Source organism: Centroberyx gerrardi, chromosome 10, assembly GCF_048128805.1.
Source record: "Centroberyx gerrardi isolate f3 chromosome 10, fCenGer3.hap1.cur.20231027, whole genome shotgun sequence".
Lineage (NCBI taxonomy): Eukaryota > Metazoa > Chordata > Actinopteri > Beryciformes > Berycidae > Centroberyx > Centroberyx gerrardi.
In genome coordinates, this window is record NC_136006.1 from 140,293 (window position 1) to 165,000 (window position 24,708).

The 24,708-nt window shown below is 44.6% G+C and overlaps 1 protein-coding gene across 1 annotated transcript in view; it reads right to left on the reverse strand.

Annotated features, from left to right (window-relative positions):
- Positions 1–24,708, reverse strand: part of dnajc10 (DnaJ (Hsp40) homolog, subfamily C, member 10) — a 37,301-nt gene that overhangs the window by 1,637 nt on the left and 10,956 nt on the right. Inside the window, exons 13-23 of the mRNA XM_071898473.2 lie at positions 21,365–21,475; positions 21,111–21,225; positions 15,073–15,200; positions 9,763–9,879; positions 9,285–9,386; positions 3,573–3,633; positions 3,394–3,488; positions 3,012–3,145; positions 2,417–2,470; positions 2,097–2,244; positions 1,494–1,616 (exon numbers count right to left, since the gene is read on the reverse strand). Of these exons, the coding sequence (XP_071754574.1) occupies positions 1,494–1,616; positions 2,097–2,244; positions 2,417–2,470; positions 3,012–3,145; positions 3,394–3,488; positions 3,573–3,633; positions 9,285–9,386; positions 9,763–9,879; positions 15,073–15,200; positions 21,111–21,225; positions 21,365–21,475 (1,188 nt within the window). The remainder of the gene's footprint in view (positions 1–1,493; positions 1,617–2,096; positions 2,245–2,416; positions 2,471–3,011; positions 3,146–3,393; positions 3,489–3,572; positions 3,634–9,284; positions 9,387–9,762; positions 9,880–15,072; positions 15,201–21,110; positions 21,226–21,364; positions 21,476–24,708) is intronic.

The window sequence follows — 24,708 nt, forward strand, 5'->3', positions numbered from 1 at the left end:
GTTAGAGATAGAGTTATAGAGTTAGAGATAGAGATAGTTAGAGATAGAGTTAGATAGTTAGAGACAGAAATAGAGATAGTTAGAGAGATAGTTAGAGATAGAGTTAGAGATAGCGTTAGAGATAGATTTAGATTAGATTAGATTCTTTAATGACCACACAGCCAGGCTGGTGGAATTTGTTTTCAATACATTAAGCAAGGTTCCAACATAAAAACATCAGTATAACATACAATCAGTACAATATACAGTACAGGACCCACATCACAGTACAGTAAACATAACATATATTGCACAATGTTTCATGGCCATAGTAATAGATAACTGAATATGAAACAAAACATCATAGACACAGCATAGACATAATGGAATTGTCAGAGGGAGTTCAGAGTTCGTAGGGCAGTTGGAAAGAAGCTGTTTTTAAAACGGGTTGTTTTGGTGAGCAGAGAACTGTAGCGCCTCCCAGAGGGCAACAGCTGGCAAACATGGTGTGCTGGGTGAGTGGGGTCAGAAATTATTTTTCTTGCCCTTTTCACTGTCTGTTTGTAATGAAGTGATTCGATTGATGGGAGGGGGATGCCAATGATTTTGGATGATTTGTTGACAATGCGCTGTAATTTATTCCGGGAGTGAGTGTCCAAACTGCTGTACCAGACTGTTATGGATGAAGTGAGGATGCTTTCTATGATGGCTGAATAGAAACGGTAGTTAGAGATAGAGTTAGAGATAGAGTTAGAGTTAAAGTTCGAGATAGAGATAGAGTTACAGATAGAGATAGAGTTACAGATAGAGATAGAGATAGTTAGTTACAGATAGAGATAGAGTTACAGATAGAGATAGAGATAGTTAGTTACAGATAGAGAGAGTTACAGATAGAGATAGAGTTACAGACAGAGATAGTTACAGATAGAGATAGAGTTAGAGATAGAGTTAACCCTTCTGTTATCTGTTATCCTGCTGTATGTTTGTGTGACAGCTGCGGTCGGCCTGCGCTGCTTTACTGAAGCTTCCTGTGTTGTTCCTCTGCAGACGAAGCAGCAGCTGCACACCGACACACAGTAAGACGGTAAAGTTTCCCCGAGGGAAAACCTGCTGTGAGCAGAACATGTTGCATGTCCGCCTCCTCAGACCGGCTGCATGCAGCGGCTGCAGCATGCGGCACAGCGGCCCGCAGCAGACCGCAGGCGACCTGACACTGATGCCACTGGGGCTTCACAGGAAGGGGCGGAGCCTGACCTATGCCCTTTTCACACCTCACTATACCTCACTGTGTGATCTGGTACTGATTCAGTATAGCGCTACATGACGGTTACGAAGGTAACCTTGGATATATGAGCTGATATCTCAGTTTACTGATGGAGCATCAGAACTCATCCTGCAGCATGGAAAGAAACTACATGTGATCCACTTAGCCCACATAACCATGGTTATGTTCATTAACTTTGTTTCTATAGAACTAGTGGTGGTTGTGTGTGTGTGTGTGTGTGTGTTCTCACCCTTGTTGTTCCGAGGTAGGGGTAGAACCGGACGGTGGGGTAGGCGGTGACTCCAGCTGATTGACAGGTCTGATAATGAGCCTGACAGTCGACCTTCCCAGACCGAACCTCCCCTTTAAGAATCTGACAAACACGCAGAACCTCCCTTTAATAATATGGCTTAGAACCTCCCCATTAACAACATGAATAAACTGAAATATAAATACATTTAGTATTCGGTATCTGCACCTCCAACCTTCTCACTAACTACAAACCAGACTGACTTGAATAACAAACTAACAACCTGACTAACTGCCCTCTCTCTCTCTCTCTGTCTCTCTCACTATCTGTCTCTCTCTCTCTCACTGTCTATGTCTCTCTCTCTCTCTCTCACTGTGTCTATATCTCTCTCTGTGTGTGTGTATGTCTGTCTCTCTCTCTCTCACTGTGTGTCTATGTCACTCTCTCTCGCCCTCTCTCTCTCTCTCACTGTGTGTCTATGTCTCTCTCTCTGTCTCTCTCTCATTGTGTGTCTATGTCTCTCTCTCTCACTGTGTGTCTATGTCTCTCTCTCTCACTGTGTGTCTATGTCTCTCTCTCTCACTGTGTGTCTATGTCTCTCACCCGGGCCAGGACTTCGAACTCGGGGGCAAAGTGTTGGCAGGGTCCGCACCAGGGGGCGTAGAAGTCGATCACCCAGTGTTCCCGACCTGACAGAACCAGAGATCTATAGGACTCTGGAGTCAGATCCACCGACACCCTGGGGAGAGAGCTGCAGACACAAAACGTTAGCTCAACCACAGATCTATAGGACTCTGGGGAGGCAGACAGGCAGGCAGACAGACAGGCAGGCAGACAGACAGGCAGACAGACAGACAGACAGAGTGCTGTAACCACACCCCTAATATCCAGTTTGTGTGTGTGTGTGTGTGTGTGTGTCTCACCTTAGTGCCCACACCCTCAGTGACTGGGCATCTCTATGCCAACCATTATAACTCCTAGAGAGACAGACAGGTAGATAGACAGACAGGCAGATCAATAATATTTACAATGTAATTGAATAAAAGCTGGAGACATTCTTCCAATATTGAGGAAAAACTCAACTGATTAATGCTAGGCTAATGCTAACATGTTAATGCTACGCTAACATGTCAATGCTACACTAACATGTCAATGCTACGCTAACATGTCAGTGCTACGCTAACATGTCAATGCTATGCTAGCATGTCAATGCTACGCTAACATGTCAGTGCTACGCTAACATGTCAATGCTACGCCAACATGTCAGTGCTACGCTAACATGTCAATGCTACGCCAACATGTCAATGTACGCTAACATGTCAGTGCTACGCTAACACCATTCAGAATGAAATAATGATCCATATTCATAAAACTCAGCGGCCCAGGTGAAAGCCAATAAAAATCAATATGTAAATGAAGTGTTACATATTAAACACACCTGATCATCCACACATAATTTAACATATGATACATGTAGTTTATAATATACATACATGTAGTTTAATGTGTGGTACATACATGTATCGGTCTGGTTGCCGGGTGTTTTGTGGGTACAGGCGGATTTCGGGGTACGACCTCACACCCTGACTCTGACAGAAGGACTGGAACCGCTGACAGTCCACCGAACCAACCAGGATCTGACCTGAGAGCAGCTAGACAGGTCAGAGAGACAGACAGGTTAGACTGTCAACCGAACCAACCAGGACCTGACCTGAGAGCAGCTAGACAGGTCAGAGAGACATACTGGTAATGTTGATTTCACTGTGAAGTGTGTGTAGTTTGTGAGGATGTTCATGCTTACCATAGTATACACATGTAGTGTGCATGTGTAGTGTGTGTGTATATTGTTTGTATAGTGTGTGTGTGTGTGTGTGTGTGTGTGTGTGTGTGTGTGTTGTACCCTGGCCATGCGTCTCCACTCCGGCATGAGAGCCTGACAAGGGCCACACCAGGGAGCGTAGAAATCCACCGCCCAGATCTGTCCTTCAGCCCGACCTAGAACCACAACACATAGAACCACATTACCAAGGGTTAGTAGTTAGTACCAGGACTAGTAGTTAGTACCAGGACAAGTTTTACCTTTAACTCTCTCTGTGAAGCCGGCAGGATCCAACACCACAACAGATGGATTGACCAGATCCTAGAGACAGACAGGCACTGCGTTAACTAAGTATTATTAACTGTTTATTATTATTTAGTAGTAGAAGTAGTAACTGTAGTAACCATTAGTGCTGTGACACTGACATTCGTTAATCGATAAATTATCGAAAGCATTCATTGATTGCCATATTCGAACATCAAAGGTAACATTCGATATTGGCTAACCAATTGCATCGCCTATTTTGATCACTCAGTTTCACGTGATCAAAACAGTCAGGATCGTTCTAACCAGGAAACAAAACTTCAATAAGTTGATAAATGGCTACTAACACTCGTCCCGCAGCTGCAGGAGCACCCATTGAAAAGATTATTAGCACACCAGAGAATCTTGCCATTGAAGTAGCGCGACCACACTGATCCGGAACGCTCCGTTCATTTCAATTTATTTTCAGTGAGAGTTGTCCGTTGTCCGGGCAACGCTGATGACGCTTCCGTCTCCGTCAGATGTCCGTTTGGACGGACAGAAAGTTCTACCCAGTTGAACTTTTTCTGGACGGATTCATCACTGTCCGTTTAGCAAATACGAGACATTCCTACTTTTTTTTTTTTTTAAATAGCGGCAAACACGTTGACGTTCCAAACAGCCCAACGGACAGAAATCTGTCAGTAATTCTGTCTGTTTTCTGATGCATCAGTGCGACCGCGGCAGGAAGCTAACTGCTGTTTCTGTTTGTTTTGTTAATAAATCTTTTTAAATGAACTGCCGTTGTCACTCTTTGGTCAAAACCTTGACTATATTGCCCTCTAGTGGACACACCCAGTATAACACTAGAAATACATTAACGTTATTGATTTAAAAAAATATATAATAAAATATCGATTTTATATGCATTTCATATCTAAATATTTGAATTGTAATTTTTGGTCAATGTCACAGCCCTAGTAATCATAATAGACATAGTGTTAGCAGCAGTAGCAGTACAAGGATTCATAATGCCGCTGAGCGAGTGGACCCCGGTTGTAGCAGCTCCAGCACTCATTTCTATTATTCTTCATTTTTATTGTTTATTAGCCAACACACCATAACCGTCCACAACCTTAAGTTTGCATCTGTCCACGTCTCTTTGAAAAATGCCCACTGCCACACCCACTGAGAACCAATCCCCTTCAGACCTTGCTAATCTTTAGGACATGCTCTCCACCTGCTTGGATCAGTAGAGCAGCATCAAAACCTGATCTGTCTCGTTAGCTCACTCTGTTCCTTGGGTTCCCCCTGAACTGCAACATATGAAACAAGGAAGAACCTGAAAGGCTCTGCAGGAAAACAAGCCTCAGCATGTATACCCAAGCCTACAAAGACCAGCTTTGGAAATACAAAGAAGCCCTGCTTGTCCACCAACTACTCCAACCTCATTCAGTCCGACTACGGCAAACCCAAGGTCCTCTTCTCAACAACAGACAAGATCCTCAAACCTACGGACAATACCTCTCAGCCCTTCACAGCTGATAAATGCAACACACCCAACTGGCCACCTCCGCCTCTACCCACTCTGAACCCCATACCCTCTACCTTTGTTATGGCCACAGTCAGCCCACTTATCACCTTTGCAATCAACTCCTTTCTTTCCACTGGCTATGTTTCTTAGCTTTAAAACTTGACCCAGACAACCTCAACAACTACTGACCCATGTACAACTTTCCCTTTCTGACAAAAATACCGCAACTTCCTGTAGCCTCTCAAAAAATAAACCACCTGAACTCAAAGCATTTTAACTTTTTCAATCTGGATTCAGAGCAAAGCGTAGCACTGAAACTATGCTCATCAAAGTCACAAATAATCTCCATTTTTCAGATTGTGGTCTTCTCACATTCTCATCCGTCCTCATCCATCCTAATCCATCCTGGCCTCACTGCAGCTTCTGACAACATCAATCACTCCGTTCTCCTCACCCTGCCCTCTCCTGGTTTAGATCATACCTCTCTGGCAGACACTAGCACATACGTATTGTAGTATGGTCATGTATTTCCTTGTTAGACCAGCAGGGCCCGCTGACCACACCTCCTACCATAAAGGTAGTCTATTGTTCTCAGTCAGGAGCCATGCCATGCCAGGCCAGCCAGGCCATGATTGTAATCTATCAAGACTCTTCTGAGTAAATGGTCAACCGTGACTACTGTCTGTTGCCTGATTATTCCTGATTCACCCAAGACACCACATATTTTGGCGACGAGGATCAAAAATGGGGCTTTGGAAAGCCATTGTGGAGGTTGGATTCTTCATAGGCCTACTGCTTAACATATCTCAAAATGGGCACGGTAGGAAGAGTGAATCCTTTCGATGGCCAGACTCAAACATGGGAAGAGTACTGTGAGATGTTGGAATTCTTCTTTAAAGCCAATGATATTGAGGAGCCTGAAAAGAAGAGGGCTATTTTGTTAAGTGGTGTAGGGGCAGCCACATATAGCCTATTAAGAAGTCTGGTTAGTCCACAGAAACCAGGGGAAAAGACTTGCACACAGCTGGTGGATGTTTTGAAGGAACATTTCAATCCCAAGCCTATTGAGATTGTTTCAAGATTCAAGTTCAATACTAGAACAAGAAGGCAAGTTGAAACAATAGCTGAGTATGTAGCTGAACTAAGGAGGCTGGCTCAAGATTGCAATTATGGAGACTCTCTTTTGAGAATGTTAAGAGACAAACTGGTATGTGGTGTCAATGAGAGGATTCAGAGAAGATTACTGTCAGAAACAGAATTAACATTTGACAAAGCATGGACAACTGCTCAAGCGATGGAATGTGCTAACAAAGATGTTAAAGATCTGCAGGGCCAAGGGACTGATGAGGCTGGAGCCACTGGACGGAACACCAGATTGGGTCACGTGTACAAGATGGCGCAGTATTCCTCAGGCCCTCAGTCACAGGAGCAACTGTGCTACAGATGCAGAGGTCATCATGAAACATCTGAGTGCAGGTTTGCCAATGAGATCTGTCACAATTGTGGGAAGAAAGGTCACATTAAAAGGCCATGTCAGGCAAAGAGTAAACAGACACAAACAGAGTTGGAAGAGTGAGGCTAGAAGAAATGGCAATAAGAGATGGAATAAGGCTAGAAGAACTCACTTGGTGAAGGAGGGGGAAAGTAGTGAATCGGAACAAGACGTGTGTTATTCACTATATTCCATGCATTGTGTGGGACAGGATGTTCCAAATGAACCTCCTATTAAGAGGAACCTGACACTTAATGGTACAGGAATTAAATTTGAAGTGGATACAGGCTGTGGTGCGACTATCATTAGTGCAGCACAATATGCCAGGATGAAGAAATGCTATGCTGTCAGACCACTCGTTCATGCAGAGTTGGATAGGCTGCTTGAAGAGAAAATGATAGAGCCTGTCAAATATTCAGAGTGGGCAGCACCTATTGTACTAGTGCTTAAACCTGTTGACCCTGAAGCACAAAGCAGCAAAGTGAGAATCTGTGGAGATTATAAACTCACAGTTAATCAGGCCTCAAGTCTGGAACAGTATCCAATTCCAAAAGTTGAGGATCTTTTTGCCAAGCTGGCAGAGGGAGAGACATTTTCAAAACTTGATATGAGCCATGCCTACCTTCAGATTGTCCTGTATGATTCCTCAAAGCCCTATGTCACTGTGAACACACATAGAGGATTGTATACCTACACACACGATTGCCTTTTGGTGTATCTTCTAGTCCTGCTATCTTTCAGAGAACCATGGAAGGGATTCTTCGTGGTATCCCCCATGTGATGATTTACCTGGATGACATACTTATCACTGGTCCAAGTGAGGTTGAGCATCTCAAGACATGGTGTTGCAGCGTCTGGAGGATCATGGACTGAGACTCAGGATTAAGTGCACTTTTCTTGAAAAAGAAGTGGTCTACCTAGGACATAAGATAGATAGCACAGGACTGCACCCAATTGCAGAGAAAGTGGCAGCAATCAGAGAGGCACCTATCCCCAACAATGTCAGTGAGGTGAAGGCTTACCTGGGGTTGTTGAATTATTATCATCGTTTCCTGGCCAATTTGTCCTCTCTGTTAGCCCCACTTCATTTATTGCTCAAGAAGGATATGAAGTGGAGGTGGGGAATTGCCCAGCAGAGGGCATTTGAACAAGTTCTACTGCAGTCTTCACAGGTCCTGGTGCACTATGATGCCAAGAAAGCGTTGCTCCTGGCTTGTGATGCTTCCCCTTATGGAGTGGGAGCTGTGCTGTCACACAAGATGCCTGATGGTTCGGAGAAGCCTGTTGGGTTCGTATCCCGCAGTCTTGTCCCGAGTGCGTGAGTATGTTCTCAGGGGATGGCCAAATAATGTTGATAACCCATGTCCCACACCTTATTTCCAGAGGCAAGATGAACTCAGTATACAGGATGGATGTGTGCTTTGGGGTGCCCGGGTGATCATTCCAATTCAGAGAAGATCAGCTGTATTACAGCAACTACATCAGTCACACCCAGGTATCATGACTCGCCAGGAGCTATGTGTGGTGGCCCAATATGGATGCTGAAGTGGAGGGGCTCATCAACACCTGCTTGAAATGCCAGGAAAACAGGAAGCTACCGGCTGCTACTCCTTTGCATCCATGGGAGTGGCCTGCCAAGCCTTGGAGATGGTTGCATGTGGACTATGCTGGTCCCTTCATGGGCCGTATGTTCTTGGTTATTGTGGATGCCCATTCTAAATGGATTGATGCCTATCCTCTCACCAATTCCACATCTGCGGTCACCATAGACTGTTTGAGGAAGAGCTTCAGTCAGTTTGGATTACCAGAAATGGTGGTCTCAGACAATGGAACCAGTTTCACCAGTGGTGAATTCAAGAACTTCATGACTAGAAATGGGATAACTCCAACATGTCCAGAGCCTGCTGAGTCCATAGATTCACCAGAGTCTAATGATATCACTCCTCCTCCTGAACTGAATGTGTCTGAACTGAGAAGGTCTCAGAGACCTCAGAGAATCCAAGCTTCTGGATTATTTCAGATATTAATTTCTGACATTGCTTCATGTATATGTATATATATATATATATATATATATATATATAAATATATATAAAAAGAAAAATAAGAAAAAAAAAAGTGTGTAAAACTGTTTAATTGTCATGGCCAGTTAGACAGACATTATTGTTGTTGTTGTCTAATTTTGGGCTGTTATTATCAGAGGGAGGGGAGTGTAGTATGGTCATGTATTTCCTTGTTAGACCAGCAGGGCCCTGCCGACCACACCTCCTACCATAAAGGTAGTCTGTTGTTCTCAGTCAGGAGCCAGGCCAGCCAGGACATGATTGTTTGTAATCTGTCAAGACTCTTCCGAGTAAATGGTCAACCGTGACTACTGTCTGTTGCCTGATTATTCCTGATACACAACTACAAATCTGACCCAGCCCTAGTCTCCCATGGTGTCCCCCATGGTGTCCCCAGGGCTCAGCGCTCGGCCCCGTCCCCTTCGTCCTCTACATGCTTCCCCCTTGGTAAAATCATCCACCTCCATGGCTTCAAACGCCGGCACTACGCCGACGACACTAACCTCTACATTTCAACCAAAATCACAGCTTGCACTCACTTCACCCTTACTAACTGCCTTATGGACATAAAAACTTGGATACTATCAGTAGTAGTTGTAGTATTAGTATTTACTATGTAGTATTAGTATGTATATATTACCTGTATGAACTCCAGGATTCCGTCAGCTGAATGGTGTCCTTCATATTCATGAACAGACGAACGGTTGAATATCACTGTAGTTGGATATGCCTGGATATTATACTGAGAGAGAGACAGGCAGGAAGAAAGATACAGAGTGACAGACAGACAGAGGTAAAAGACAAAAGAGCTGATTATAAAAGTAGTGGTGTAGGATATCGTATTGAGTTGAACAGCAACCTGTCTGTCTCTGCTATCAACCTGTCTGTCTCTGCTATCAAGCTGTCTCCAGTATCAACCTGTCTGTCTCCGCTATCCAGCTGTCTGTCTCAAGTATGAACCTGTCTGTCTCCAGATCGTGGTGAATGGTACAGTCCAGATATAGATATATTTACCATAGAACAGAGGTCCTGGTTAATGGTACAGTCCAGATATAGATATATTTACCATAGAACAGAGGTACTGATGAATGGTACAGTTCAGATATAGATATAATTACCATAGAACAGAGGTCCTGATGAATGGTACAGTCCAGAGTACCAAACTTCATCTGTCCAGCCAGCTGGATTGAAGCTTTCCTCAGTTCAGGAAGTAAAGCTCGGCATGGAGGACACCACTGCACACGTGCAACACATGAAGAAGTTTATGAATACATTGTGGGGGAAGAAAAGAGAGCTTTCACTGACATGTTCATTATCAGTATGTTCATCCATTATCAATATCATGAAACCTGCTTAAGGACTCGACATTTACAGTGAGCATGTTGTCCAGCTGACTGATTCACTCACTAATTCACTCACTGGGCCAAAAACAGAAAGCCTTAGGGAACAAACAGAGCGAGGATAGATATGGGTAAGATGTTTTCTGTCACTCGCCCGCTGTGTGAGATGGCCTTTATAATTATTATTATTATTACCGTTATAGATTATTACATGATTTATTTTATCTTTACAGGGACAATGCACAGTTTAAAAAAAAATGACACCATTTAGCTTCCAGCTAATTTGCATCTGTTGCCCCTGGGCAGGAAATGCAAACAACACACACAATCACAGGACATGCTATGCAAAAAGTAAAATAGTACAATGTACATAAAAAACCCAATATACCAGATACAATTATCCATCAGGGTTATAGCACCCCCTTTGGGCCAAAGTTCATGAAACTTGTTCCACGTTTGAAATCACTTGAAAGACAAGGCAGTCAAGTTCATACTGTTTATATAACGCACTTTGATCTACAAGCTATGCTACAACATGATTATTGTATGGGTTAGTATGTCATAGACCACACCCACTTAAATCAATCATGATCAAACTTCATATTTTGACTAGAACATAGACCTAGAGCATGTACACCAAATTTCAGGAAATGTCATCATCCAGATTGTGAGATATTTCAGACCAAGTTGTTTATCAGACTGAGCTGTTTGTGCTACTGCAGCCTGGGGTCAGAGGTCAGAAACTGAAGAAGCCATGGGAAAAGGTTTTCAAAATGGTCTCATTGGAAGAGATCAGCTGAATATGTACCAAGCTTATGGTCAAAGTTCACAATATCTGAAGTTGAATTACAGTGCCACCTGGTGGACTGGGTCATTTATCACTGTCAAATTTAATGTTTCTGACTCCATGATGAACAAAAGGGTTTCAGCTGCCTTAAACCCATAAAAACTGACTGACAGAACACTAACAGTATGGGAACCACTAAAGTAGAATCCATCAATACTGCAGACATTAGATATGAGTTCAGACATTAACTCACTTCAGGCTGTTGATACTCAGAACAATGGATCAGTATTGGAAATCTAATATTGACTTTACTCACTTCAAAACTGGATCTCCTAGTCTGTCTCTCTGTCTGTCTCTTTACCCGTCTGTCCGTCTGTCTGCCTGCCTCTCTACCTGTCTGTCTATCTGCCTATCTACCTGTCTGTCTGTCTGCCTCTACCTGTCTGTCTGCCTCTCTACCTGTCTGTCTGTCTGCCCCTCTACCTGTCTGTCTGCCTCTCTACCTGTCTGTCTGTCTGTCTGTCTGCCCCTCTACCTGTCTGTCTGCCTCTCTACCTGTCTGTCTGTCTGTCTGTCTGCCTACTTGTCTGTCTGTCTGCCTCTCTACCTGTCTGTCTGTCTGTCTGCCCCTCTACCTGTCTGTCTGCCTCTCTACCTGTCTGTCTGTCTGTCTGTCTGCCTACTTGTCTGTCTGTCTGCCTCTCTACCTGTCTGTCTGTCTGTCTGTCTGCCTCTCTACCTGTCTGTCTGTCTGTCTGTCTGCCTCTCTGTCTGTCTGTCTGTCTGCCTACTTGTCTGTCTGTCTATCTGTCTGTCTGTTTGTGTTGTAGGTGTAGCCAACTGAAGGCAAACAGGATACAGACTGTAACTGTAACTGAACTAAATAGTGGAGCAGATAAGCTCGTGTATGGAAGGTATTGTGCATTTTATGACTAAAGCATGAAAGCTTCTCCAGTGTTTCTATAAACCATGAAGTTTGTTTTCAGATGTGGAGGCATTTCAGATTTGACCTCTGGGACTAGGCAGAGGGCGAACAAATTTCAGGCTGTCAAATTTCATTTTTTTTCACTTTTTTGCAGGCATAAAGGCGGTATACATCAATTATGTTTTATTTTTACGCTCTTATTACACATAGATTGCACAGAACTGCTGTAAACTCTGTTTTAATAAAGTAAAACATGAACAAATGGGGGAACCACCCCACGCACACACAAAGAAACGTTGGGGCTATGATATAGCCCTGGTTCTCTGAGGGAGAGAACGAGATGTCACCACATATGGGATACGCCTTCCTGAGGTGCTTTGCTCTGAAGTCCTCTAAAACCACGCCAGAATGGCTGATTGAGCTGTCAATCATCCCTCGTCAACCGAGCATATATATATGATGTGACAGCGGAAATGACCTCATTAACCCTTTGTAAGAGCCACAATGTGAGAATATAAATTAATTTAAATATCATGCAAAATTCATAGTTCATAATTTCTAGTCATTGTATAAGACATAGGTAATGTATAAAATGTACAAAAACTAATGGATGTATATTGAATGTTGATTATTGATGCTCCCTTTAATATAGTGAGCGACGTCATGTGCAGTAGAGTCGGGCAGAGAGCTGCGTTAGGCATGAGAGCACATAGTTTTTCTACCGTGTGACAATGTAATTTAAACTTTTTTCAGTAAACGTTTTTAAACTGGATTACATCTCCTGTCATTCGCGTCAGACTGAAGTTACTGTGCCTACAGCTCGTTTGTGGCTTATTTTGACATCCAGACGGAATGCCACTACACCCTTAATTCGCGGTGGCCAGAACACACTGAGGCACCGGACAGAGCGAGGCCCTCTGTGGTGACGTCTCGTTCTCTCCCTCAGAGAACCAGGGCTATATCATAGCCCCAACGTTCTCTTTCAGTCGAGACCTCGACGTCACCATAGGAACCATGGGAACATATACCCCCCACGCCGAGCCTGTCCGCGTTCCTAACCACACAGAGGAGATAAAATCCACATCTCGTGGCTCATAACACTATGACTGATGATACTGATGCGCTGACCTAAATCATGGGGATCAATAAACTAAGGCAAGGATGGCCGTAGGGAAAAATGTATACTATATATAGTATATATATAGGCTATATATATAACTTATGATGGTGCTTGTGGGTTATGAATAACTGCTCAGAGCTCCGCCAGTCTTTCGTATGGTTCACGTAAATGCGCAAGGCTCTGACAGGACACAACGTATTCAAAACCTGCACATCCTCCGACGCAAACGGAGGGGGAGAAAAAGCAGTAAGCCTAATAATCCTCGTCCTGTAGTGAGAGGAAATATTTTTTGGCTGATATGCTGGATTGGGGCATAGTGTCACACTGCTATCCACTTCTGCAAATTGTTATCCTTGTTTCCGACAGCTGTCTGTTGGCTTGGCCTCACCCGGCTCTTTTCCCAATTTATCATCAAACCGAGGGAGTTTAAGTGGGATATAGCTATCCTCACATTCCTCACATAGCCTTCTATGTTCTCATAGAACATAGCCTAGCTTAGCGGGCTAGCCGCTAGCGCTCGCAATTCAGCCCAAAAAGTTCGACGACGCTCTGGCAGGGGCAAAATACCAGCTGCAGTGAGCTTATCAGTCATGAACTAATGAGACAAAACACAGCCAAGTAGTGCAAAGAATGAATAACGTAGTAGTTAGTCTTCGATAGAGGATTCAAAGTCCACCGCGAAGGAAGGGTGAATGAGGTAATTTCCGCTGTCACATCATATGCTCGGTTGACGAGGGATGATTGACAGCTCAATCAGCCATTCTGGTGTGGTTTTAGAGGACTTCGGAGCAAAGCGCCTCAGGAAGGCGTATCCCATATGTGGTGACGTCGAGGTCTCGACTGAAAGAGAACCCCAGAAAGTGGACTTCACACAAGGTAGATTTAACGTGTTAAATTTGACTGAGCAATGTTGTTGTCATGTCGGCATCTCTTAACCCACCCGATGATGACATTATCAGTTCAGTATGGTCATGTGTGTCCTTTCTAAGCCTAGCAGTCTCCTGAGCATGAGCAAAGGGCAGTGCACTTGAGGGCAGCCTTTTTGCACTTGCAGCGCATAGTACACCCTTTCTTGCAGCCACAATGGATAAGTTCGTAGCAGCTCTGTGAGGCTTCTGGAAGGGTCCACAGTGGCTGCCATCCCATTGCTTCCTTCACCCAGCCCCAATCAGAAGGGCTTGGCAGCTCAGGGTCAGGTACTAAAGCGTTGCTCCAGACATGGATATACAGATAGATAGATATATAGATAGACAGATATACATGATTATAATGCAGAGTGATGGGGCAAAAACTGGAAAAATGCAATGCTGAGGTCAATGACCTCTCAAAGTCACCAGAGGTCAGATACAAATTGCCTCCATGTCTGAAATAAAACCTTGGGGTATGTAGATTATATGCTGAAACTTTCATGCTTTAGTCATAAAATGCACAATTGGTCTGCCCCACTAAAACTAAACTAGGATGAATGGAGGATCTTAACTGTTCATATGGTTTCATTACAGCAAACTGAACACAGAACACAGAACATACAGAACACACTGTACATCTTAATGAAGCTTGTGTTTGACCTGGTGAGGGTCGGCGCTCTCTTTTTTAAACACCGACCCTCACCAGGTCAAACACAATCAAACATTTATCAATAAAAATTGCTCAATTTGTTCTATTTAAAAAGCAGAAAATGTCATTCTGTCATTCTTCATTAGACAGTTGAAAGTGGAGAGAGAGACAGGAGAGGAGGGAGAGGATGACATGTGACCAAGGCCCTGGGTCAGACTCCACCCCAGGAGGTTTACATGACATGGAGCCTCAGACCGCTGAGCCTCCAGGACCCGAACCCCCGCAGTCTGAGTTCAGTCAGTCAGTCTTATAGTGAGTTAACCAGGTAGTCAGTTATCAGTAGGACCAGATGTTAATAATGTCAATTTCATTACTGAACCAGTTCATTTGTCAGTCGCACAGTTCGGCTGTTATCAAGAAATCTGAACTGAAAAACCTCATCCATCTCATCACAACACAACGCACCAGTGACAAGGAATCAAAGTGTGTGTGTGTGTGTGTGTGTGTGTGTGTGTGCGTGCGCACAGAGAGAAAGGTTTGTGTTGTACACTATATAAAACTCTAGGCACTGGTTTCATGGACAGGGATTGAGCCTAGTCCTAGACTACAGACAAAATTCAATGGAGATATCCATTGGAAAAATTCTTAGTCTAGGACTAGGCTCAATCCCAGTCCTGGAAGTTAGACCGGTCAACGCACCGGAGCGAAGAAGTCGACCAGCCAGGCTTCCTTCCTGTCGGAGGGGAAGTTGTCCGGCTGCAGAGTCGTCACGTGAGCGCTGACACTTTCCCTCGCAAAACCCACGATGTTATACAGCACGTCTTTACCTACAGAGAGACAGACAGGTGAGAGACAGACAGGTTAGACACAGACAGGTTAAAGAGAGAGGCAGACGGACAGACAGGCAGGTCCATACATATCTGAACAGAAACACACTTTTATTGGACGATGGGCCTGGAGCTCCCAGCAGTGTGGTCAGATATCGGAGTGCAGCACAGCGGCCTTGTGTCTGGGATCGACCTCATGCGTCTGGGATCGACCTTATGTGTCTGGGATTGACCTCATGTGTCTGGGGTCTGGGATCGACCTCATGCGTCTGGGGTCTAGGATCGACGTCATGCGTCTGGGGTCTGGGATCGACGTCATGCGTCTGGGATCGACCTCATGTGTCTGGGGTCTGGGATCGACCTCATGCGTCTGGGGTCTGGGATCGACCTCATGCGTCTGGGATCGACCTCATGTGTCTGGGGTCTGGGATCGACCTCATGTGTCTGGGATCGACCTCATGCGTCTGGGATCGACCTCATGCGTCTGGGATTGACCTCGTGTCTGGGGTCTGGGGTCGACCTCATGCGTCTGGGATCGACCTTACGTGTCTGGGATCGACCTCATGCATCTGGGATCGACCTCATGTGTCTGGGGTCTGGGATCGACCTCATGCGTCTGGGATCGACCTCATGCGTCTGGGGTCTGGGATCGACCTCATGCGTCTGGGGTCGACCTCATGCGTCTGGGATCGACCTCATGCGTCTGGGATCGACCTCATGCGTCTGGGGTCTGGGATCGACCTCATGCGTCTGGGGTCTGGGATCGACCTCATGCGTCTGGGGTCTGGGATCGACCTCATGCGTCTGGGGTCTGGGATCGACCTCATGCGTCTGGGATCGACCTCATGCGTCTGGGGTCTGGGATCGACCTCATGCGTCTGGGATCGACCTCATGCGTCTGGGGTCTGGGATCGACCTCATGCGTCTGGGGTCTGGGATCGACCTCATGCGTCTGGGATCGACCTCATGCGTCTGGGGTCTGGGATCGACCTCATGCGTCTGGGGTCTGGGATCAACCTCATACGTCTGGGGTCTGGGATCGACCTCATACGTCTGGGGTCTGGGATCGACCTCATTAGTCTGGGGTCTGGGATCGACCTCATGTGTCTGGGGTCTGGGATCGACCTCATGTGTCTGGGGTCTGGGATCGACCTCATGCATCTGGGATCGACCTCATGTGTCTGGGGTCTGGGATCGACCTCATTCGTCTGGGATCGACCTCATGCGTCTGGGGTCTGGGATCGACCTCATGCGTCTGGGGTCTGGGATCGACCTCATGTGTCTGGGGTCTGGGATCGACCTCATGCGTCTGGGGTCTGGGATCGACCTCATGTGTCTGGGGTCTGGGATCGACCTCATGCGTCTGGGATCGACCTCATGTGTCAAACGGTTTCCCGTATCTCCGCCCGTTTCTTCACTCCATGCCCATTGCCGTTGTTTTTTCCTCTCTCAGTGATGCGGATCTTCACCAGCTTCATGAGCTTTGTTTCCATACTGACACCACAGAGTCGGTGCTACACGGTGACAGAAAGTAGCTCGCTGTTCATTGGATTAAAAAAACGTCTTCACTCGCATTCCATTGGTAATTGCGAAATATTGTTTCACTTCGCTGAACATGATTGGATAAAACGCATCAAAAATAAAAACCAACGTGGAGTGAGTTTTTTTTGTTTGTTTTTTGCGAGAATAGTTTATGAATCTAAAACGTCCGTACGCCGGAAATTCAGCACAGTGCCGGAGAACTGTAGGTGAGAGAAACTACCAACTGAACCAAGCGGAAGGTTTAGTTCACTTTGAACTGATGTGGTGCTTCTAACCCTAACCCAGGGGCTACCTGTCCCCACCTGTTCACTATAGGGGAGGGGCTACCTGTTCCCACCTGTTCACTATAGGGGAGGGGCTACCTGTCCCCACCTGTTCACTATAGGGGAGGGGCTACCTGTCCCCACCTGTTCACTATAGGGGCGGGGCTACTTGTACTCCTGTTGTCTGTTTGGCTAAGATCACTAAATGAGAACACCTGTTTCACCTTTGTCTTTCCTTTAAGTATTATTTTACCACTGAGCCTTAAAGTGGAGATGAAACAACGAAATATACACCTGCATAGAGCTTTGTGTATTACTAAGATGTACCACAATAAAAACAACATTGTAAAAGTAAGCCATTGTTGAGAAAATCCATTTTTAAAAATGCCTTTACGCTATATTTGTAGCCTAGCGTGCTGCCATCTTTATTTCCGTCAGCGTTTACGTCCCGAGAATGGTTGTTAACTAGGAAGCCTGAGTACAGTACTGGAACACAGGCTAGTTAAGTGTTGGTACTAAGGATTTTGAAAGTTTTGATGCATCAAAAGACCCACAAACCAAGTGACCCAATAGCATATGCAGTGATGAGACCAGCTGTACGGAGGAGGAGAACGACGGCGACAGGATGCCTGAACTTGAAAGTCGCCGCATTGGAAATAATAGGTGATGCCAGTGCGGGGCTTGTAGCCTGATGCCAACCTATGTTGAGAGAGAGAGAGAGAGAGAGAGACAGAGAGAGACAGAGAGACAGAGACAGAGAGAGAGAGAGACAGAGAGACAAAGAGAGAGAGAGACAGAGAAGAGAGACAGAGAGAGACAGAGACAGAGACAGAGAGAGACAGAGAGACAAAGAGAGAGAGAGAGACAGAGAGACAAAGAGAGAGAGAGAGACAGAGAGAAAGAGAGAGATTGTCTCTGAGGGACGTCCTGCTGAGACACTGGATGCTCAATAAACAATAGGTGAGCTTGCAGCACCTACATTCAGCCCCATGGGAAGGTGCTTAGAGCATTAGGGATGGGAATCGAGAACCGGTTCTGGTTGAAAACCGGTTCCAAATTGTCTGATTCATCGGAATCAATTCCTTTTATCGATGCCGGCATGTCCTGACAGTTGCGCATGCGCATTGCAAAAACTCATGCGTCATGACGTCAAACTCTGCGTCTACGCTGCTGGAAAGATGACAACAGTGCTACGTGTAAGGTCTGTAAAATTATCATTTCTGTGTTCACACACAGCGTTTTTTGATGTGGAAAAAGCGCTGCCTGGAACGCTTTTTGTGACGAGAAATAAGAACGTCACCTGACGTTAGCTGAGCGGCTGCTAGCTCACTGACCGGCTGGTTAGCTGAGCGGCTGCTAGCTCACTGACCGGCTGGTTAGCCGAGCGGCTGCAAGCTCACTGACCGGCTGGTTAGCCGAGCGGCTGCTAGCTCACTGACCGGCTGGTTAGCCGAGCGGCTGCTAGCTCACTGACCGGCTGGTTAGCCGAGCGGCTGCTAGCTCACTAACCGGCTGGTTAGCACTTCTATCAGACAGAACAGTGTTGTGCAACAAGCAAATGCTTACCAGATATTTCCAATACATGTCCAGTATAATCCATACTGCCTTTATGATTGCTGTTGCGGTAACGGAAATTCACTTATTACAACGTCCCATTTCTCCACCGGCACTTTCACTTTCTCCATATTTGTTGTTGCTATGGGAAACGGCCAGCGTCTCTGTGATCGCGATTGGTCGGCTGGGAAAAAGCGGTCACGTCACCCGGCACTTTTCTGAAAAGTTGAACATTTCTCAACTTTTGAAAGCGCTCCGCTCTGACGGAAAAAAACGCTGCTGCAGCGCTTTTAGGAGCGGCCGCCTTTTGTGCGCCTTGCGGCCGCTTCCCATTGCTTTTAATGAGGAAAGGGCGCTGGTGGTTGGGAAAAAAATGCTATGTGTGAACGCAGCCAGGGTGGAAACACCAGCAATATGTTGAAACATCTTAGGGTAACCATCTAACCATCTTATTTGTTTTCCAAGTTATATCATTTTAAGAAAAGTAGCATTGTAATTTATTTGAACATGTTCAAATGTTATTAGGCAGACATTCTACACTGTGTTCAGACTCAAGAGATAATAAAACAGCTGCGTTGACGCTGAAAACCTGTGTAGGCCTACTTTTTTTTTTCCACACAGAAAATTCGGGAATCAATAAGGGAATCGATAAAGAACCGGACCGATAAGCAGAATCGATAATGGCATTGGTATCAATAAAATCTTATCAATTCCCATCCCTATAAAGCATACCAAGAAACCAAACCACACAAAACCAATTCTCCACACAGTCTGTGCTCTGCTACTGTCTCATCAACTTGCCGCACCACAAACGCATCACGTCTCTGCTAACCTAACTTTAGCAGCCTAATCCAGCGGCCATGGCTACACGCCACAATATCATGATCAATATACCATTCCCACCTAGAAGTCAAGTCAAATCTAAGCACTTTCTGCATCAGGAAGCAGGCAGACGCATCGGCAAAATAAATAAACAGTGTGACTCACCATCAGAAGACTTGTCGGGGGTTGATTCGGGTTAGATAACTGGCCTTTTTCACATTCTGTTTCTCAATGATTCTGCATACGACCTTCACTACGACCTTCACTAAATCGCTCCACAACCTGCCCAAAATTGTTTATTTATTATATTATGTATCTAGTGCTGTAACCATTACAATTCTGTTGTTTTTGTTGGATCAGTTTGTAAATAAGTCGTAAAAAGAAACGTGCCACAGGAAGTTGTAACGCACCAGTTTAGCTGTTACCATGACGATGTGTATAGATATCTGCTGCCAGCTGAAAACCGCTTGGTTTTGTGTTCGTGCTCCTATCCTCCTCTCCGTGTGGATAATTAATTTCTGATCCTTGATGTGGAGACACTAAATACTGAATCATGCTGCACTCCGGTAAAAGGTTGGCCACGGAGATTCAGCCTCCTCAACAGAACTGGCTTATCGGCTATGATAAAGCTAGCATGTTCGCCATGCTGAGACCGTAAACCGAGATCAGTTCACTCTTCAGCCATGTCTTGTAGCGGGTCCTCTCCCACTTTAGCCATTGCTTCTGCATATCCATATAATTAATCCCAAACTCCAATTCTTCTGTGAAAACGGCAAATAAGAACTAGATCAGCCTGCACCACCTGCACCGGTGGGTTAGGGTTCGGCATCTGCCCCTGCACACAACTCGACCTTGATCGACCCTGTCATGTCATGTTGGTTGTGAAAATATTTTTTTTTATTTCAGATTATGATTATCTTATAATTACATTTCAGTCTGCCAACTCACGTAAACAGATTATTGAGAATGAATGCAAATATATATACAGAGTTCAGTATGGGGTCTAGGCTCTGATCCTGTCAGCAGACACCTAGCTAGGGAGTGAGGATGGGGAACTTCCCCCCCGGGGGAATCAGAGCTGCAGGTGGAGGCTGGGTGGAGGTGGGATGATGAAATGATGTCTGGTTAGCAGCAGCAACACTGAGCAGCAGTAACCAGCAGTCTGAGCAGCTTAAATAGACCGCCTTATTGAGAGGGAGGCGGGGCTTAAATAGACCGCCTTATTGAGAGGGAGGCGGGGCTTAAATAGGCCGCCTTATTGAGAGGGGGGTGGGGCTTAAATAGACCGCCTTATTGAGAGGGGGGGTACTTGATAAGAGTTGTATGAGTAGTGTGTGTCACATGACTGCAGCGCGACTTGAGTTCTGCCTGAACGAGCTTCGCAGGCTTCGCTTCATATAATTATTGTATTGTTAAACGTAGGCTGAGCAGATGAGACAAACCGTTCGTGTGACATCACCAGCTAGCTGAATTTCAGATTTGAATGCAGTGTCCCGTCTTGTCTGAGGTAAAATGCAAATGAACCAGAGTCATATTATCAAATACTTCATCTCCACTTTAAAGTAGAGTAGAGTAGAGTAGAGTAGAGTAGAGTAGGGTAAAGTAAAGTAGAGTAAAGTAGGGTAGAGTAAAGTAGAGTAAAGTAAAGTAAAGTAAAGTAAAGTAAAGTAAAGTAAAGTAGAGTAGAGTAGAGTAGAGTAGAGTAAAGTAGAGTAGACCAGAGAAGTACCATGGTGGATCTCGAAGTCGTGGGTTCCCAGTCCTTTGAAGACGGCGAGACACGACTTCTTGATGTAGAGAGACTGACACAACGCTGAGTCAGTGAGACAGTCTACTCTGCCCACCTGGAGAGACAGACAGGTAGAGAGACAGACAGTTAGACACAACGCTGAGTCAGTGAGACAGTCTACTCTGCCCACCTGGAGAGACAGACAGGTAGAGAGACAGACAGGCAGGTAGAGAGACAGTCAGACAGACAGGTACCTGTATGTGGTCGTTTCTGAGGAGAGCTTGGAGCTTCTTGTACTCGTTGGAGGCGGGGCTTCTGTCTCTGAAGGTAAAACTGACCAACCAGCGATGACGGGCCAACTTCCTCTGGGAGCAGGAAGTAAACAGGAAGTAAACAGGAAGTAAACAGGAAGAGGAAGTGGAGCACATCCACCTCGCTGTCTCAAATCTTCTCAGATTATTAAAACCAAGAACTCAGAAGGTTCTTCTGTTTCCTCTGGTTCTCTTGGGAACGTTCTTCCAGGTTTTCATGGGGAAAATAAACTTTTTCTCCTTTCTAGCTTTATTTCATGTTTCACTCTGAGTCTGAAATAAAAAACACAAACTTGATACTTTTGTAGATAAATTGGTTTGTTTCTGTTTTCATGTTTTTATGTTTGTGAGAAGAAAACTTATTTTAGTTCTTATCAATGAATTGAAGGAACAGATTTTAGATTCTGCTTGGATGAACGATCAACTGTGATCAGTTTGAGATGGGGTACAGATATCTTGTTATTGATCTCTCGAATTGATGGGAATTCATCCACCATGTTTTAAAGCAATATTCTTAGTTTTAACATGGGGGTTATTTTAAAAGCAGAATATAATCTCCTCACCAAGATCAGATGCAGCTGGACGAGTTTGTAGCGTTCGGATTTTTACTTCCCATTCATTTGAATGGAAACAGACATTGAACACGTTGGTGAAGTCAGTCAGGCATGTTCTGGTGGCACCGAGCCGCCCTCAGGCCGGAAGACATGTGACTGCTATTCATTACTCATTAAGGGGGTGAAATTTTCAATCAATCTGGTCATGCTATACATCGTTCGAAAGGATCAAATCACGCGATTTGATGGAAGCGCACCTCTTTAGGATCACAAAGACAAAGCAAGAGCAATCCCAGTTTATGTAACAGGAGAGCACACAGAACAGACCAACACAAGAAGGCACCTCCCTACCTTCAATGTTGTCTGGAAGTCCAAAAACAACTTCAATCATTGTGATCTTGGTATCCAGATCAAAACAAAACTAGCCATAGCATTTTCTCACAAAAACATGCTAACTGGAAAACATCAATAAAACGTCCTTTGTTGACTTTGCAGACATTGCTTGTGTTCTCTGTACCTTCTGTTACCCTTGGCGACGGGTGGCTACACTCTGTGTTCTATAGACTCTCTGGGAGAGAATGAGTCCTCCCATGTGATTCCGCGATCCTTATTGGCTAAACAGTGTCTCAGTACAGCCAACCACCGCTTCCATGGCTGACGGCCAATCAACAGAGTCAATGTAGCTTCTACGTCATATACAGCGAGCCAATGGTAGACGATTACACTTCTGACTGACAGTCAGTCTTACAGCCAATGAAATTCCGATTCCAACGGTGTATAACTTGTTATGCTTCACAGCTTCACAGCCTCCGCCTAAAACAGGTAGAGACTTGTGGCCGTTTCCCATGGTGCACTGAGAGCATTACGCACGGAATATACACACTTCTTTTAGACCGTTCTTTTTGATTATACACTTACTTTACTGAAAGCTAAACAGAAGAGTCACTTTACTGCGGAAGAGATCATCTTTGTGATGCAACTGAAGAGCACAAATCTGACGATGACTAGAGATCAGCAGCAGCGCTCCAGTGGCAGATATGTTCATCGATGGCCTTGATTCCATTTTAGATTGGTGAGCATCTCAATACATTTTCAAAATATTATTCCATTATTATTCAGTATGCATATGAGTAGGCCTGATTTTGAATAATAAATATGGCATATGAATTTGTGCAATTGTTTGATGCATACAATGAACAAAGGTGTAGGCAAATTATGTAATGCAGATATCAAGTACTTACATTCATAAAGTCAATTTGTACATTTTCAATAATATAATTAATGTAGGACTATAAATTATCTTTATTGATTTTCTACCCATACATATAATGTATTGCTTTGTATTTATGAATACTATTTTGGCAGAAAACTACCAGTGCAATAAGCAGTGAGAAGTCTGTAAACAGAAGAGTTTACTGGGAGCGGAGTGAGACCTGGATCTGGGGTGGCAGCAGGGGTTTACTGGCAGCAGAGTGGAGCATATTGTACAACTCCAACATTTTCTACTTATTTTTTGGTCAATTGATGTTTCTTATCTGTGCAATTTTTACATAGGACTATATACTCTGATCTTTTTTACTTGATACAGCCCTAAAGACAACTATCTACAATGAAGTTATTTGGTTCATCTACCTAAGTTGTTTTGGTATGTTGTTCAGTGACAGCAGTTTTCTAAAATAAAATATCGTTTTTTTTATGAGTAATATGTGTGGTATTGTTGAAATAAAAACATATAGTCCTAAATACCTCTAAAGACCCATAATGTCATTTGGTTACCAAGTGTCCCTTTGGAGTCTCCAAATGGCCATATGGAAATCAGCCAGACATTAGCCTACAAAAACTTTGCCAAATACACATTTTTTGTTGCTTTGTGATCTACTTTGAACCTGGATTTGGTCAGGCCTGCATTGAGTTTCTAGGCTGAAATAGGCAACTGTCTACACTCAAAAAAAAAAAAAATATTTTAGGCAAGAAAGAAATTTCAATTTCCACTGTGTTTAAGCTTGTGTTCCTCTGTGTCAGCAATCCTTAGAGCATTCTGACACTTGGAGAAGAAACTCCCAAGACTTACCGTCTAGGAATGAGCAGGATCAGGCCTGCAGCCTTTTTCTTTTGGCTGTCATGTCCAGCCTCGTCTTCAGAAGAAGGGATGCTTTCCAACTTATTTTAGTGTGTATTTAGTGTGTACTTCAGTACCTGGAGGCTGTCCTGGGTCAGTAGTTCCAGGTCAGGTAGTGTGTATTTTAGTGTGTATTTAGTGTGTATTTAATGTGTACTTCAGTACCTGGAAGCTGTCCTGGGTCAGTAGTCCCAGGTCAGGTAGTGTGTATTTTAGTGTGTATTTAGTGTGTATTTAGTGTGTACTTCAGTACCTGGAGGCTGTCCTGGGTCAGTAGTCCCAGGTCAGGTAGTGTGTATTTTAGTGTGTATTTAGTGTGTATTTAGTGTGTACTTCAGTACCTGGAGGCTGTCCTGGGTCAGTAGTTCCAGGTCAGGTAGTGTGTATTTTAGTGTGTATTTAGTGTGTATTTAGTGTGTACTTCAGTACCTGGAAGCTGTCCTGGGTCAGTAGTTCCAGGTCAGGTAGTGTGTATTTTAGTGTGTATTTAGTGTGTACTTCAGTACCTGGAAGCTGTCCTGGGTCAGTAGTTCCAGGTCAGGTAGTGTGTATTTTAGTGTGTATTTAGTTTGTATTTAGTGTGTACTTCAGTACCTGGAAGCTGTCCTGGGTCA